Source organism: Lepidochelys olivacea (assembly GCF_965140295.1).
Source record: "Lepidochelys olivacea isolate rLepOli2 genome assembly, chromosome: 4".
In the NCBI taxonomy this organism is placed as follows: Eukaryota; Metazoa; Chordata; order Testudines; family Cheloniidae; genus Lepidochelys; species Lepidochelys olivacea.
The window spans coordinates 112906223-112922273 of record NC_140414.1 but is presented as its reverse complement, the minus strand read 5'-3'; the positions used below and the strand labels follow the sequence as shown (position 1 = coordinate 112922273).

Genomic DNA, 16051 nt, shown 5'->3' with positions numbered 1-16051 from the left:
CACAGGCAATGTACAATGGTTAGTTTTGCTCTCTACATTTTTCTTGGAGTTGATGCAGAGAAAATAGTCTATTGTTGATCTTCCAGCCCTGAATCTGAACTGTGATTCAGGGTAGATATGATTCGCCAGCTGTTGTAGGCACACTAAGATGACTTTTGAGAAAGCTTTTCCTGCTACGCTTAGTTGCGAGATTCCCTGTAGTTGTTGCAGTCACCCTTTTTGCCTTTTATTTTTATACAAAGTGGTGATGTTTGCATCACACATCTCTTGTGGTACCTCACCCTCTTTCCAGCATTTAAGTAGCAGCTGATGAAGATATGGTAATGGGCTGTCTTTCCTGCACTTGAGGATTTCCTCTGAGATGCCATCTTTTCCAGAAGCCTTGCCACTCAATAGCAAATCAATGGCCTTGCTTCGCTCTTCTACAGTGGGCTCCACATCTAGCTGTGGCATGACCTGTAGAGTTGGTATTTGGTCCAATGATTTTCTGGTGATGTTTCTTTCTTGTGCGTATAGCTCTGAATAGTGTTCAGCCCAATGAGACAACTGCTTGCTTTTATCTGTAATGATAAATTCCACATTAAAGACTATGCAAAGACAACCGCCCTCCTTCCAAATCACAGACCTTCAGAGGTTTGGTTGCCACAGTGTGTTTAACTCACCCCATCTTAAAATGTATTGTAGTAATGTTCACAAGTCATTGTTCTACCTATTCTGTCAAATTGTTGTTCATTCCAGTATATATTAACTTAATGTCTTGTATTTTAAATTATTTGTTAGGTCTTTGGGACAGAGACTGTGTATTGTGTAATACATAGCATACTGCCAGCACTCAACAAATAATTAATAAACTGTCACATCCATTTACTTACATTGAAAATAATAGTTTTTCCTGGTATGGACTAAATACTGTAAGGTAGACAAATGTGTACATAATGTGTATGCCAGTGAGTTCACTGATGTAGTTACTGTTATGAAAGCATATATAACAAATATTAGTATTTTACATATCTTAGTTCTGCTCATGAAATGGCAGCTTCTCTTCTAGAATGAGTATGCATGGGAAAAGTCCTGTGTTGATTTTTTTTTTTTTTTTTTCATGTGGACACCTGTGCCTGGGACACCTTGCCTGAATTAATCCCCTTCAAATCCTTCCTTAAAATACCTGGGACACCTTGCCTGAATTAATCCCCTTCAAATCCTTCCTTAAAATACACTTCTTCAACAAGCCAGTCACAGGGTGATGCTGGTCCTTCAAGAGGGAGCAGGGCCAGTACACCTATGACTTGTCAGCTACCTACTAATTGTTTTTTAAGAGAGGGCATGTGGGCCATATAAATGAGGGAGTGCCTCAGGACAGAGATTGAGTCAGTCAGGAAAAGGGGCAGGTGAGAGCTAATTGGTGTGGCATTACGCCCCATATTCTTCATAGAGATATTGTTATGATATGATTATGGCATAACTATGATGTATTTTATGCCGGATAGGTCATGTGAAGTATCATTGAAAAGGTTATGGTTTACTGAATATGATTTATCCTATTTGTATGCATGGATTATTTTTGTATCTGAAGTTAGGAATATTGTCTATGCATCTATTATATATGTGTTTACACTGTGGAGTGCCCACTAGACAGAATGAAATCAGTCTAGATGGCTGGCTGGGAAGGGCCATTAGGCAGAACAATAGGTCTTAGAAGTTGCTAATCACCCACCGGGGAGCTTTTCTGAGAAGCCTTCCTGGAGATGCTGCAAACAGCTTCTGAGTTATGGCTGCAGGGACATGTCACCTGGTACTGGACTCCATGATAATACTAGTGTTTTTCTACTTACTGGGGTGGGAATCAAATTGGGAGACAAAGGATTCCTGCCATATGCAAAAACTATTTAAAGCAGGGGAGTGACATCATCGTGGTTCATTCTTCACTGATTCCCCACTCAAGAAAGAGGACTGCTGGAAACACCTGAGAACAAAAAGACTGGACTAGGGGAGAAGGGCTGAGCCAAGGCTAGAGGGTAGTCTGTCTTGTGAAAGGAATATCTGGAGTTTTGAGCTGCAAGCAAGTGCAGCTTGCCTTCAAGAATCTCTGCAATCTGCCTAAAAATGTTTAGGGTGAGGATTTGCTACTTATAATCAGTTTCTTTAATATATTGAGCTTAGATTGTGTGTTTGGTTTATTTGCTAGTTAATCTGCTTTGATCTGTTTGCTATCCCTTATAATCACTTGAAATCTGTCTTTTGTAGTTAATAAACGTGTTTTGTTTTGTCTAAAACTGTGTGTGTGGAAATCATAACTTGGGGCAGAAAGCTATGTATATCCCTCTCCACATTGAGGGAGGGGGCAAATTTCATGAGCTTGCTCCGTACAGGTCTCTGTGCAGCTCAAGACGGTACAATTTTGGGTTTATCCTCTAAAAGGGAGTGTGCAATTGAGTACTGGGCAATTCCTTAGCTGAGCCTTGCCATGCAGAGCTGATTTCAGTGTCTGTGTGTTTCTGCAGCTGGGTGTGTCACTAGCACACAGGTAGGGAAAGTGAGAGACCGGGAGCATGTCTACAGTTTGTCACAGCATTACAGGGTGAAAGGTAACCCAGACTGGTTGGTCAGGCGGGCTCAGTGGTACCCTAGTTCAAGGCAGCACCCCAAAGAGGGGGGAATCCATCACTGCTGGCTCAGTGAAGAAAGGGCAGGGAGAGCTGCCTGGGAATCAGGAGACTGGAAGAGGTCTCCGGGGAAAGCTGCAAGGACAAGAAAACTCTCTGCAGATCCTTCCTGGAAGGAATGAGGAATTGCCAGGAAGCCAGCAGAAGGAGATGCCTGATGACCTTCCTGAGTCAGAGAGCCATGGCCACAGAAGGCTGGAGAGGGTTGAAGGCTGAGATGAGCAGAGAGAAATGCCTGCTGACTCTCTGAGCTGGAGAGCGGAAGCCGGAGGGTCAGAGAGGATTGAAGACTGGGAGTGAAGTGTGGCAAGAGATGCTGGAGGTGGATTGAAGAGCTGGAGCAAGCTGACAGATGCCAGATCTATACTTAGTCCAAACGGTGTATACAACGAACTGTGTTGGGGAATTATGGACTATAGTTGTGGGACTTTTGTTATGATTTATGTGTGTGGAATTTTTGTAAAAATTTAACCCCGCAAGAGGTATATACAGATTCAGAAGAACTATTTGGATGATTTTTATGGACTCTGTGATACAGCATGGCCAGAGGGCAGCAGGAGAGGGAAGAAAGTTTGCTATAGATTAATTAGAGCACCTGAGGCCAATTAGAGCACCTGAAGCCAGTCAGCTGATAAAATCCCCCTGCTGAAGCAAGGGAAGGACAAGGGAAGGAGTTGAAGCAGAGTGGATTGATGTTTCAGTAGAGACCAGTTTGGAGGAGTCGAAGCAGAGTGGATTGGTGTTGGAGCAGAGAGCAGTTCGGAGGGAAGCAGAGGAGAGTCTGGAGAAGTGCTGCGGTGAGCTAAGAAGACCAAGACCCTAGGTAAAGGGACACCTGGTTTGTGCAGAGGGAGGGCAGGAAGCCCCACAAGCTGAAGGGCAAGAGAGAGAAGTAGCCCAGGGGGAGGAACTGCTACTTCAAGTGGTTTACCGCTATCCCTAGGGCCCCTGGACTGGGACCCACAGTAGAGGGCGGGCCTGGGTCCCTCCCTCTCCACTCCCCTCCTCTAGTGGGGTAGTTAACACCCCAGTTCAGGGGTGAGAAACGGTGCCCTGAACCCTCCCCAAGAAAAGAAAGCACGAGACCCATCAAAGTAGTGCCGGCAATTTTCCACAACTCTGAAAGGGAAACTGAGGCTGGTACACTTCTTGTGCTGCTAACTGCTAAAGGAGGGTGTTCCAGGAAGGTAGCAACTTATGACAAAGTCCTGTGAACTCTAGTCCTCTTAGGGAAAAGCGTTACTGGGTGGTGACAGTAACAAAATAGAAGCAACTACAAATCATGGAATCAGCAATACACATGCTATTCATCACTGCTTTTTCATATACATAATATATTTTACTGCATCCCATCCACTCCCTTTCATTGTTATGTGATTCATTTAGGGCCCTGTCCTGCAATGTGTGAAGTATCTCCAGGGTTGATCCGAAGCCTACAGATGTCAATGGGAATCTTTTCATTGATTTAAGTGGATTTGGATCAGTCTTTTTGTGAGTTGCTCAATGTCTTTAATTCCCGTTCATTTAAATAGTAGTAGTTGAAGGCTCTGAGCACTTTGCAGGATGTTTACCTTTTTGTAGGATTAGGGCCTTAATACCTAATCCTACAAAGGTTTATACACTCAATGGGCCTATTTATGTGTTAAGTACATGCATTTATTTTTGCAGAATCAGAGTCTTAAACTTTACACCAGGGGTGGGAAACTACAGCCCGCCGCTTCATTTCATACGGCCCGCAGCAAGTCTCTGTGCCATGAGCCGGAAGCCCCAAGCCTGTCCCTATGGCCCCTAGGTGCGGGTGTGATTAGGGAAGTTCCGCGTGCTGCCCTGACCCCCAGCACTGGCTATGCAGTTCCCATTGGCTGGGAACCGCGGCCAATGGGAGCTGTGGGGGCGGCGCGCGTGGGCAGTGTGCACCGCACAGAGGTGCCTGGCTGTGCCTACACCTAAGAGCCGGACATGCCGGGTGCTTCAGGGAGCCATGCGGAGCCACGGCAAGCAGGGAGCCTGCCTTAGCCCCACTGCGCTGCTGACCGGGAAGCGCCTGAAGTAAGTGCCACCTGGCAGGAGCCCACATCCCTCACTCCCTCCTGCTCTCCAACCCCCTGCCCCAGCTTGGAACCCCTTCCCGCATCCTAACTCCCTCCCAGTCCCTGACCCCAGCCCTGAGCCCCCTCTGCCCAAACTCCCTCCCGGAGCCCACACCCCAACCCCCTGCCCTAGCCCTGAGCCTCCTCCTCTGCTCCAAACCCCTCAGCCCCAACTCACAGCCCGCACCCTCAGCCGGACCCCTCACCCCCTCTCGCACCCCAACCTCCTACCCCCTCCCACACTCTGAACCTCTCATTTCTGGACCCACCCCGGAGCCTAGGGGTCAATGGCCCTTGATAGATAAAAGGGGTCAACCCCGGAGCCTGTGGGTCAATGGCGCTTGATAGATAAAAGGTTCCTCACCCATGCTGTAAGCTCTGAGGGGGAGGCACTTTGCTCTCCTAGTTATATGTAAAGTACCTAATATATGTTGAGCACTGTTTAAATAACTGATATGCCCATTTAAAAGGACATAGGTCAGTTTGGCTCCAGATAGAGGGTTTGTTTAAAACAAACAAACAAAGCTTTTACAGAATCTACTATAATTAGAAATGTTTCAATAATTTAAGAAAATACTACTACTACTAATAAAGAATTCCAGTGGAAACTTCTTAAAAACAAACACGTTTACCTAATATTTTTGGAAGCTAGCCAAATTGACTACAAAAAATCCATATAAGCAACACTGGCACTCACTAATCTATTTTCATTGTCCATGATGATAGAAAAACATTAGTGACTTTAAAAATGGTTCTTGTAGTGTAGGTAATGAATTTTTTAAAATGTTTATCTTGATTTTGTCTAATGTGACATGACATTTAAGGTAGGAAGGTGTGTTTTGGTACAGTAACCAAAGTTCCTTATTTGAAAAATACTGCTTTTCATATATATCCTATTTGATTTTTTTCTCTGCAAATGCATTAAGATTCCTATGTTCACAACTGGTCCAATTTTTTAAAAGTTTTTTTGGACCATAATAAATATAGCTCTATTTCAAAGCTAATATGTACATTTCTGGAAAGAAGAGCCTGTTTGATCCAAAATATCTTAGTATCAGTATTGGAAAGATTCTGAAAGAACCTAAGGATAGATTCAGTAATTAAGATTATTTCAAATTTTTTCCAGTACAGACATTAATTTTTTTTTAAAGATCAAATTCTTCTCTCTTCAGATCAGTGTCATTCTCTAATTCTTATAAAATGGGCTGATATTTACACATTGTACACTTCTGAGTGATGGGGAAGATTGAAAGAAAAGCAAATTTCCAGGAAAGGAATACATACTAAAGCCAGGTCAGCACAACAGATCAGTGTTGGTATAACTACATCACTCAGGGGTGTGAAAAATCCATGCCTCTGAGCAACATTATACCGACCTAACCCTCCATGTAGACAGCACTATGTTGACTGGAGAGCTTCTCCCGTCAGAGTAGTAGCATCTTCACTAAAGTGCTGCAGTGGCATAGCTGCTCTGGTGGAGCTGCGTTGCTGTAGCATTGTATGTAAAGTTAAGCCCTTAGTAGAAAGAAAGAAAACGTGATGTGAACGTTTTCTTGGAGATTTCTCTTAGTAGTACTGTTTGGTTATAGAAAAACAACATCCTTGTATATGCACTTAATATATACTGTCTTTTCCATAATTATGTTTGTGTTTGTTGACCGAAGACCGTTTCCTGTCAGTGACACAAAGGTAGAATATTGAACATATACAAAGTATTCTAGCCTTGCAGTGATTAAATTTCATTTGCAGTAGAATTCACTGCAAAGAGTCAGACTCAGTACTTGTGAAATATTGATAATTGAAACAAATCTACATTTCCAATATTTCCTAAACTACAGTATTCTTCAGTTTGTTTATAGATTCTTCTAGCAGCTGAAGAACACTCCTCTAGTTATATCAAGTCTTCTGACCCACTTAAATTTTCTAGAATTATTATTTTGAATTTATGAATCCAGGAGTCCAGAGTAAAGTGCTTTGTTTCTAAAATTATCTAGCAGTAATTGCTAAATCCTTGCTAATTTAGTCCATACTTATGGCATCTGCCTGACACATGTTGCTCTATAGTAGAACATTCTGAAATTCATTACACTCTCTCTCTCTCTCTCGATGATGCCCTGCAGTTACTAACATGCTCAAAAGTCTGTTCCCTTCCTCTTACTTCACCATGAATCCACTCTGTTGGATTCAGTTTCATCCTCTTGTTTTTTAAAATATATTTTATCATCTTTTAGTTGTCCATTAATTCTTTTGTTACTGTGAAAAATAATAGAAGCCTTTTTGCCTACCATCAGGAGAGCTGCTGAATAAGACTGTGCCTTGTTATGACAGGTTTCAGAGTAGCAGCCGTGTTAGTCTGTATTCGCAAAAAGAAAAGGAGTACTTGTGGCACCCTAGAGAGTAACCAATTTATTTGAGCATAAGCTTTCGTGAGCTACAGCTCACTTCAGTGGATGCATCCGATGAAGTGAGCTGTAGCTCACGAAAGCTTATGCTCAAATAAATTGGTTAGTTTCTAAGGTGCCACAAGTACTCCTTTTCTTTTTTCCTTGTTATGGGTTCAGGTGTACTGGTGAAAACTGTGTAGCCACCTGAAATAATTTGGCACCTGTAAGCCCAGTTGAGCTGATCTCTGTCGTTGAAGTAGCCTTATTGCTCTGCTTCAGAATTATTCCTTTTGGAGAGTCTTTCTTCCACATTTTACCCCTTTCTATGCTAGGAATAGGTTTTACACCAAATTAGCCTTCTGGGCAGTCATTTGCAGGATTTGAGACCCACAGAAGCAATTTCCTCTGCCTAAAGAAACCTCTGATGGTTGTATAGGAGGGCTTGGTTTCAGTCTGCCATTAATAGTTCTCAGGACCCCTGATATTGCAGGTAAGAGCAGCTTGCCAGTTCCTACATCAGCTTGCCTCTTGCATTCTTAGGTAATTTTGGTGGCTTTTTTTCTTTTGTTACCATCCTTTCTTGGCTGGAATTATTTCTGAATTTGGTTTCAATATGGCTGGCCTTTCTCTAAAGGAAGAATATTGTTTAAGTATAGGTTGTTCCATGGGCCCTTGTCCCTTCCCATTTATATTTGTAGTGGTCCACCTTTGTTGTATTTCTCCCAGGAAAGAAGGAGATCCTAACCGGGATGTATGTAATTACCTCCCACTCCATTTATCCTACCTCTCCTCAGAAATCTGAGGACCTCGTTGAAGTGAAAACAAATCTTCTCCCAAAATGAACAAACTCACCCTTTTTCCTCTTTCCTCATTTCCAAGATTTACATCCTGAAGGCAGTCAATATTTAAACAGCTTTGATTGGAAAAGTGTATTAGAATTTTATTTAATACTTTTAATCTTTACTTTTTATGCTGAGGTAGTGCTTATTGGCCCTGGTCAAGAAAGGGTTCCCAGTGTGCTAAGTGCTGTACAGATGAATAGAAAGAGATGCTCCTTGGCCTAAAGAGCTGTGGTGAAATCTGGCCCCATTGAAGTCTGTGACTTTTCACCCATAAAATACAAGCAAAAGCGTGTTAGTCCTCCTCTTATCTTGGTTGTCCAACAGGAAATGTATAGTTTTAAAAAAAAAACAAAACCAAAACCCAAAGCATATAAAGCAAAAATCCTTCACTACCACAGGCACTGACTTTCATTTTTCTGGGTGGGTACTCTGCCCCTTCCCCAAGGCCTCTGCCTCACTCCACCTCTTCTCATCCCTGCTCTGCCTCCTCCAGCATATCTCGCCTGCCACCAAACAGATGATTGGCTAGTGGGTGTTGAGCACCCACAAGTTTTTTTTTTTTTTTTTTTTTTCCAGGGGTGCTCCAGCCCGGAGCACCCACGGAGTTGGTGCCTGTGTTTACTATTGAGAGTAGCTCTTCACTTTCTGTCTAAAGAAAGCTAAAATGATATGAAAGATTCTGATGCTGCATCTGCAGATCTGCATAAAAGTCAATCTGCCTTTCCTTCTTCAGAATCTCTTTGAAAAACAGAATCTGAAAGAAAAACACCATAATCTCTCAAAGTTGTTTAGGATTCGTAAAGGCAAATCTAACAACTTTTCCTGTGTTACTAAAGTTGACTTTTCCTTTCTGGCAGTCTAAAGAGTTACTATTTCTTGCTTGTAGAACTGGTGTTAGGAATAGTAAAAACTTCTTCACAGCATGTTTTGATTCTGCAAAGCCCTGAATACTGATTTCTCCTGCTGAATAATCTTATTCTGGTCCACTCTGAGGAGACTGCATTTTTTGGTAGTCTTTAAAGGAGGCACTTTAGGATTGATGAATGCTATCTAAACTCTTTCCTAATCAGGCTTCCATCTCCTGTAAAGAACCCTGAAAGCAATCTAGGGATTTTTAACTCTTGCTTTTCTAGAAAGCCCTTCGCTAATGTCACATTCAGGAAGTTCTTCTCCAGCCAAAGGATAAATAATTTCTTCAGATCTTTGGCCACCTTTACAAATGATGTAACTAGAAATAATTCAGAAAGGCTACTTTATAAGAACTCTTCCTCTGTCTTTGATTTTTATTTCTCAGCTTTTGGGAAATGATCAGAAATGGTCAAAGCTGAAGGAACTTCCTTCAAATCAAAATCCTGTGTCCACTAACCACTCATTAAAGAGCCCATAGAAAACTGTTCCAGAATCTTTACAGTTTTAAAGTAAACTGGAGTTCTACATCTACTCTTTGAACTGTCAGCTAAGATACATTTTTTTTAAAAAAAAATTCAGGACAGAAAATTAATTTTAAACAATTCTCAACATTATTTTCTCTCATCTTTAGACTGAAAGAATATAGGAATTGCCATACAGGCTCAGACCAGTGTTCCATCTAGTCAAGTATTCAGTCTCCTACCATGGCTATTACCAGATGCTTTCTAATAATGAGCAATCATGAAAAGAACATGTAGAGGGAGTTTTGAGTTGCAGCAGAGCCATTGAGAGTTTTCTGCATCCTGAGGAAGACAGCACTGCATTGGTTTACATTCAGTTCACATTTTAAAAATTATCTTTGCAGTCATAATTACTAGAATTTTTTAAATTAAAGCTAAATTTCTGCAAAGATTGATGGAACTCATCTGAGATTCTTGCTGCCCATCAGCAAAATGATTTTTGAAGCCCTATCTGCTGTTTTGAAAACATTTTAGTGGGGTAAAGTATTTTGCATTCTATTTCTAATTACTGTGGATGGCTGCAGAACTTGCTGCTTTGACAGTGTGAGAGTTTTGCCTAGCACTTGCCCTAACTGGTGGATGTCTTTGATTAAGTCTTCAATGTATGTCTAACTCAGGCTCTTACTTGGGTGTTGCCCCTAACCTGGCTTCCATCCACACACAAAATGCACCAATCCAAGTTTGGTGGTTCTTTCAACGTGGACTAGCTGGATCAGCTGGGGTTATAGGCTAGAGTAGTGGCTCTCAAGCAAGAGTATGCGTATCCCGAGGGGTACGAAGATGTCTTCCAGGGGTATATCAGCTCATCTAGATATTTGCCTAATCTTACAACAGGCTGCATAAAAAGAACTAGTGAAGTCGGCACAAATTAAAATTCCATATAGACAATGACTTGTTTATATTGCTCTGTATACTATACACTGAAATGTAAGTACAATATTTATATTCTAATTGCTTTATTTTATAATTATATGGTAAAAATGAGAAAGTAAGCAATTTTTCAGTAATAATGTGACACTTTTGTATTTTTATGTCTGATTTTGTAAGCAAGTAGTTTTTAAGTGAGATGAAACTTGGGGTACGCAAGACAAATCAGAGTCCTGAAAGGAGTACAGTAGTCTGGAAAAGACTGAGAGCCACTGGGCTAGAGCTCACATGCTGCTTTCGCTCAGGCTGCAGTGAGGTTGTAGGCTAAACCACTTGAGTGCTGGTAGTCCTCCAGTGCCTTCCCACAATTTCTCGATGCCCAGAGGGACAGACTAGTTCTCCCACAATTCATTGGAAAAGAACCATACAGCGGCTCAGCTTACAGTAGCACTAAGAACCATGGGATACGCCCCAGAAGTCTTAGGAACACCATCTAATCTGGGTGAGTGTGGCATCAGTGAGAACACAGTAACTTGAGTATGGCCTTTCAGTGTGGCTTCTTGCACCTGAGCTAGACTAACTCAGATTCTGATCATCTGAGTTAACTCTGCAGTGAAAACATACCCTTTGTTATGACAAAATTTTCACAAAAGAGGGTTTTTTCTCTTCCTGATCTTTTTTCTATCGGAGAGATTTACTGTTAATGTTCCTGTCTTTTTTGTTTTAAGTGTGTAGTTGGAGACAAGAAAATGTCAAAAACTCAGTCAAAGCAGCTTTAAGCAGAGCTGTGATATACCCAGCGGTGTCTATGAACAGCAAACATAATTGCTGTTCTCTTCTGCCTGGGGGAAGATCCTGACTTCATTAGCTAAGAAATCTATTTGAGGATAATTCATTGAGCCAAGAAGAGCACTTTTTTGCTGCTCTTCATATCCTCAATGCTTTCTATAGGTCTGAAACAATGTATCTGTGATAGGTCTCTAATGAATACAGGAAGGCTTCCAACAAGTGAAATTTTCTCTTCTTTGGGATGACTATTCTCTGAAACTATTTAAAAGTTCTCAGTTTCAGCTTGATCGACTCAAATTACTTCTTTGAATATGCTGAAAAGTTGAAATGGCAGAGTTGAAGTGTAGCACTGAGACACTGAAGAGATCTGTGGAGCATCACTTATATTTCTACTCTGGTGCCAACACACTGGTGAGGCACAGTGGAGCCTCCTAGAAACAGTAATGTGTACAGCAAAGGTGATCAATTTTCTTTCTAGTCAGCATCTGAAGAAGTGGGGTTTTTATTCATGAAAGCTTATGCCCAAATAAATCTGTTAGTCTTTAAGGTGCCACTGGACTCCTCGTTGTCTTTCTAGTCTGTCTTCCTCCCCTCTCTTTGGAATGTTCTTGAGCCTTTTACAAGCAACAAACCTGACTTTAGCATATCTGATGAGCCAAAACTGGCTGTGGGTACAAGGGATAACCTGCATGGCATGTGGGTTTTGTGGAACTTTTTCCAAAAGACAGGGTGGGTGGTTCTGATGATCTCGGTGCAGTGTTTGTTGAGCCAGGAAAGCTTACTTAGGACTCCAAGCATTGTGGGTATAGTGGCTGCATTGTGACAGGTGGTAGTTCTTCTTTTCAGTTTTGTTGATGCAGTAGTTTTGAAACCTTCTGCACAAGGACAAATTATGTTGATACTTATTTATATGTCAGTATAACCAGACCCTCTTCCTGCATACTGGCCTGAGAAAGAAACTAGTGGAGAGAGAGAATAGGAGCTAAGATAAGCCAAGCCACCTCTTCTTTTCTTCCCCCCTGCCCATGAATGTCCGCCATAGTTAAGGCTCAGTCTGATAAGCTGTATGACTTAGCACCCAACTCCCACCATTCCAGCTGTAGAAATTCCCACTGGTTAGTGAATGTAGTGCATCCCCTCTGTGCCTGATGAACAGACAATGTGGGTCTGTATAGCCCCCAGCTACACAGTCTAACTATTTTTAGCTCAAGCTGTAGACTCATGCTTTTTAGCTCTGGAGGTCCTTGTTGAATCCATGGTGTTGGCCAAGATGCTGAAAGTTACAACAGCACTTAGCAGATTCAAATTCCTGGAGGAGAGTAACTTGAACAGTTAAGGACTGAAGACTTCTAGGCATTGTGTAAAGACAGCCTTTGCTGCATGTGAGAGTGTCTGTATCCTTAAGTAACATCTAGGTTTGCATAGATGTGAATTTTAGGTTTTCAGTAAGAAATGCAACAAAACTCAAGAACTTCCATGTAGTTGGAAAGAATGTATGTCACACTTACAAGATGGAATGCATGGTATCATGGAATGCATGTATGGATGCTGAAATGGACATAGGAGTCATGGTAGATATATACTTGAGCATAAATTCCCAGTGTAGTTCTGCAGCTAAGGGGGAGGTGGTATTACCTCTGCATTTGACATTAATGACATCATTACTAGAATACATTGTCCAATTCTGGTATCCACACTTCAAAAAGAATGTTGACAAATTGGGAAGCATTCATAAAAGAGTTACAAGAATGATTTCAAGTTGGGAAAACCTGCGTTAGAGTGAGAGACTTGAGAAACTCAGTCTATGTAGTTTATCCAAGAGAACGTTAAAAGGTGACTCAATCATGGTCTGTAAGTACCTACCTAGGAAAAAGATTTCTGATAGTAGATATCTCTTTAAGCTAGCAGAAACAGTCATAATGAATTCCAATGGTTGGAAGCTGGGACTAAACAAATTTAGACTAGAAGTAAAGTGCAAATTGTTAGCAGTGAACAGCAACAAAAGATGTGGGCTTGATGCGCTAGTTACTGGGTGAGGTTCTAAGTCCTGTGTTATTCATGAGGTCAGACTAGATTATCATAATGGCCCCTTCTGTCCTTAAAGCCTACAAATTGAGTCTGTTTTGGGATGGAGGTATTTTACTGGTTTTAAAAACATTTTTCCCAGTGTTTAATTTGGAGGGGTTTATTGGTGTTCATTTATATAGCTGGTTATTTTCTTGTACACATATACTGTTAACACTAACTAGACTATGGATTTTAAAAAAAACCAAAACTTTGATTTTATATATGTATGTTTTATCCATTCCCCCCCATCCTTCATGTGTTGCTTGTCATCTTAAATTGAAAGATCTTTGAGGCCGGGCCTTTGTTTTCATGTGTGTGGACAAAAGCTGTGGGTGCTGCAGAATACAAATAATAAACAATAATGAAATATATTCTTCAAAATGGAAATCAGGGGCCTGAACCAGAGGCCAGTGAAGTTAATGGGAGTAGGGTTCCATTTACTTGAGTAGGGTTTGAATCAGCTTCTAGGAGAATACAGAGAATGTTAAAATCCCTAATTTGGGTATATCCTCAGTGAAATTGCTCATATGCAATATTGCTGTAACATCAAGATAAAACATTATCAAGATAAACAACATTTGAAATACATTAGGGGGCAGAGAAGAAAGAAAGTAACTAATTTTCCAGTAAACTAATACAAATCAAATATAAATAAATTGAGTGCTGTCACAGTATTACTGAACCTTATTGTCTTGGTCCTCAGCTGATGTAAATTAGCACTGACCTATTGATTTCAGTGGAACTAAGCCAGTTTACACCAACTGAGGATCTGACCTAGTATGTAAAATTTGAAAATATGCTACATTTATGACAGGAATCTGATTCCTCCGTAAGCTGTTTTTTGTTCTCCCCATTATTAAGGTATTGCCTGCTTTTATTTTTAATCTTTCATTTGAGAACTCTTATCTATGCATAGGAAAGACTGGATTTTTATTGGTAAATGTTGATAAACTGATTTCACTGTTCACACACAAATGGATGAAAAAATATTTCCATCGATAATCGAAATTTACTGATGGGCAAAGTAAGAAAAATGCTGCTAGAGAACTTGTTAGAGTTTGATTTAAGGCTGTTTATTTTGTATATTTTGGAATATGATGTTGACAATTGGTATTTTAATGGTTATAAAGTTTTAACTTTTTGAATCTCAGCGTCTGCTGTCATTAAGGAATTATTGTCTGACTCCCGGATAATTTCCCACAATTGTGAAAATTTAAATAGATAAAAATCTTAAATGCTTAGGAGTAAACATCAATATAATCTGCTGAAATTATATTTAAAAAAATCAAATTCTGCCAAACCTATCTATGCCTTACTTTAGATACAATAATTCCAAATTCCTAGAACTTTTTAGTCTCTCTAAAAATGGGTAGCTAGTGTAATATCTTTCGAGAAAAGATATTTACTTACTTTCTCTCCATGTCTTAAAGGTGGAGGGGGCATTGTTTTTACACAGTTCACCTCCCTGAGCATGCTTGTCCAGTATTGTGGTTAAAATGTAAAACTCATGGCTACCAGTATAAAAGGTAGCTTGAGCACTAGCCTTCCTTCCAAGAATGAGTACCTGTAAAGCAGAGGCTTTTTGGAGAACATACAGTTTGGAGAGCAACCTTAGTTTGCTGGTTCTTTGTTACTTTGTTGAATAAAGAAGTTTTTCATTGTATAATGAACAAATCATTCCTTTGTTCACATTTTTAAGTAATCATGTAAACTTTTGGCAGATGTCAGTGACTTTCGTCATCTTTTCTTTTAAAGTTATTCATTGACTAGGCTGTGGTATGCTTATAAAAATGGGCGGGGGGAGTTCTACATTCATTAAAATGTTTATGTTACAGGGAAGCTGGGAGAAGCGAATTCTGAAGAGTCTAAATAGCATGTGTACAGAACTCAGTGTCCCATTAGCACGAAAGGTACTGTGTTTATTAACTTAACTTTTTAAAGTGAATGTAGAACTTGTGCCACATTCACATCTTTGGAAACTGTGGTCCTGATCCTGCAAAAACTTATCTTATGCAAACTTTATAAGTAGTTCCATTGATGTCAGGAATTGCAGGATTAGGGCCTAAAGTCTTCAGGGAAAAAACAGATAGTAGAGAAAGTGGTAGTGTGAGAGTATCCCCACCGGTGTGCCTCCATTGTACTCTGGAAGGACCACCTTGGTAATGAAGGGTGTTGGTAGGTCTTTCTCTTGCTGTTGCAATCGTTGGCCTCTGCTGGGAATACTGTACTGAGGAGCCAATTGATAGTTTTATGATGTGTGGACAGTAGTACACACAGACTGGATTGAGACCACTGACTCACTTCACATTGGCCACTGAACAACCAACATTGACACTCTTTCATGGCTGATTGGGACCAGAGTTGAACTTGTGACCTTGGAGTGAAAGGCTCAGTATTCCACTATCATCACTTCCCTTTGTCATCCATTCGTCACTGGCATCTTTATTAACTTACAGAGATTTGAAACATAAACAGAACAGAATTGGCAAGTATGTATTATAGGGCAAATCTTCCCTGTCCCTCTCCCCTAAAGCCTGGTAGCTGGCAGAACTGCTGTGGTTTATTGTACAAGGCAGAGGACAAAGCTGTGGGGAGGAACAGAGAAAGAAACGCAGGGGAATCTACTCCCCTTTTGTGCAACTGAGCTATACTCTTCCGGGCTTCTGGAAGCTTGAAGAGGGAATTTGGTGGCAGCACATGGGTGGTGCAGGGTGGATCCTCAGATACATGGAACTGCCAGCTAAACTTAGCTAAGGGTTCAATAGCCGATAGTGTGCCATAACTACCCCATGGCATGAGGAGGGGGATTCCAATCCCTACTTGGATTTGGTGCAATAGAGAGAATATGGCCTAAGGCTGATGCTAACTTACGAAGAGAGAAATAAAATTCTAGTGCATGCTATTTTTTTAAAAGACTAA

The 16051-nt window shown here is 40.9% G+C and overlaps 1 protein-coding gene across 2 annotated transcripts in view; it reads left to right on the top strand.

Moving 5' to 3' along the window:
• Positions 1-16051, top strand: part of TBC1D19 (TBC1 domain family member 19) — a 112318-nt gene that overhangs the window by 23846 nt on the left and 72421 nt on the right. For both annotated transcript variants that reach the window (XM_084626596.1, XM_084626595.1), the window contains exon 5: positions 14968-15042. In XM_084626596.1, the coding sequence (XP_084482722.1) occupies positions 14968-15042 (75 nt within the window). The remainder of the gene's footprint in view (positions 1-14967; positions 15043-16051) is intronic.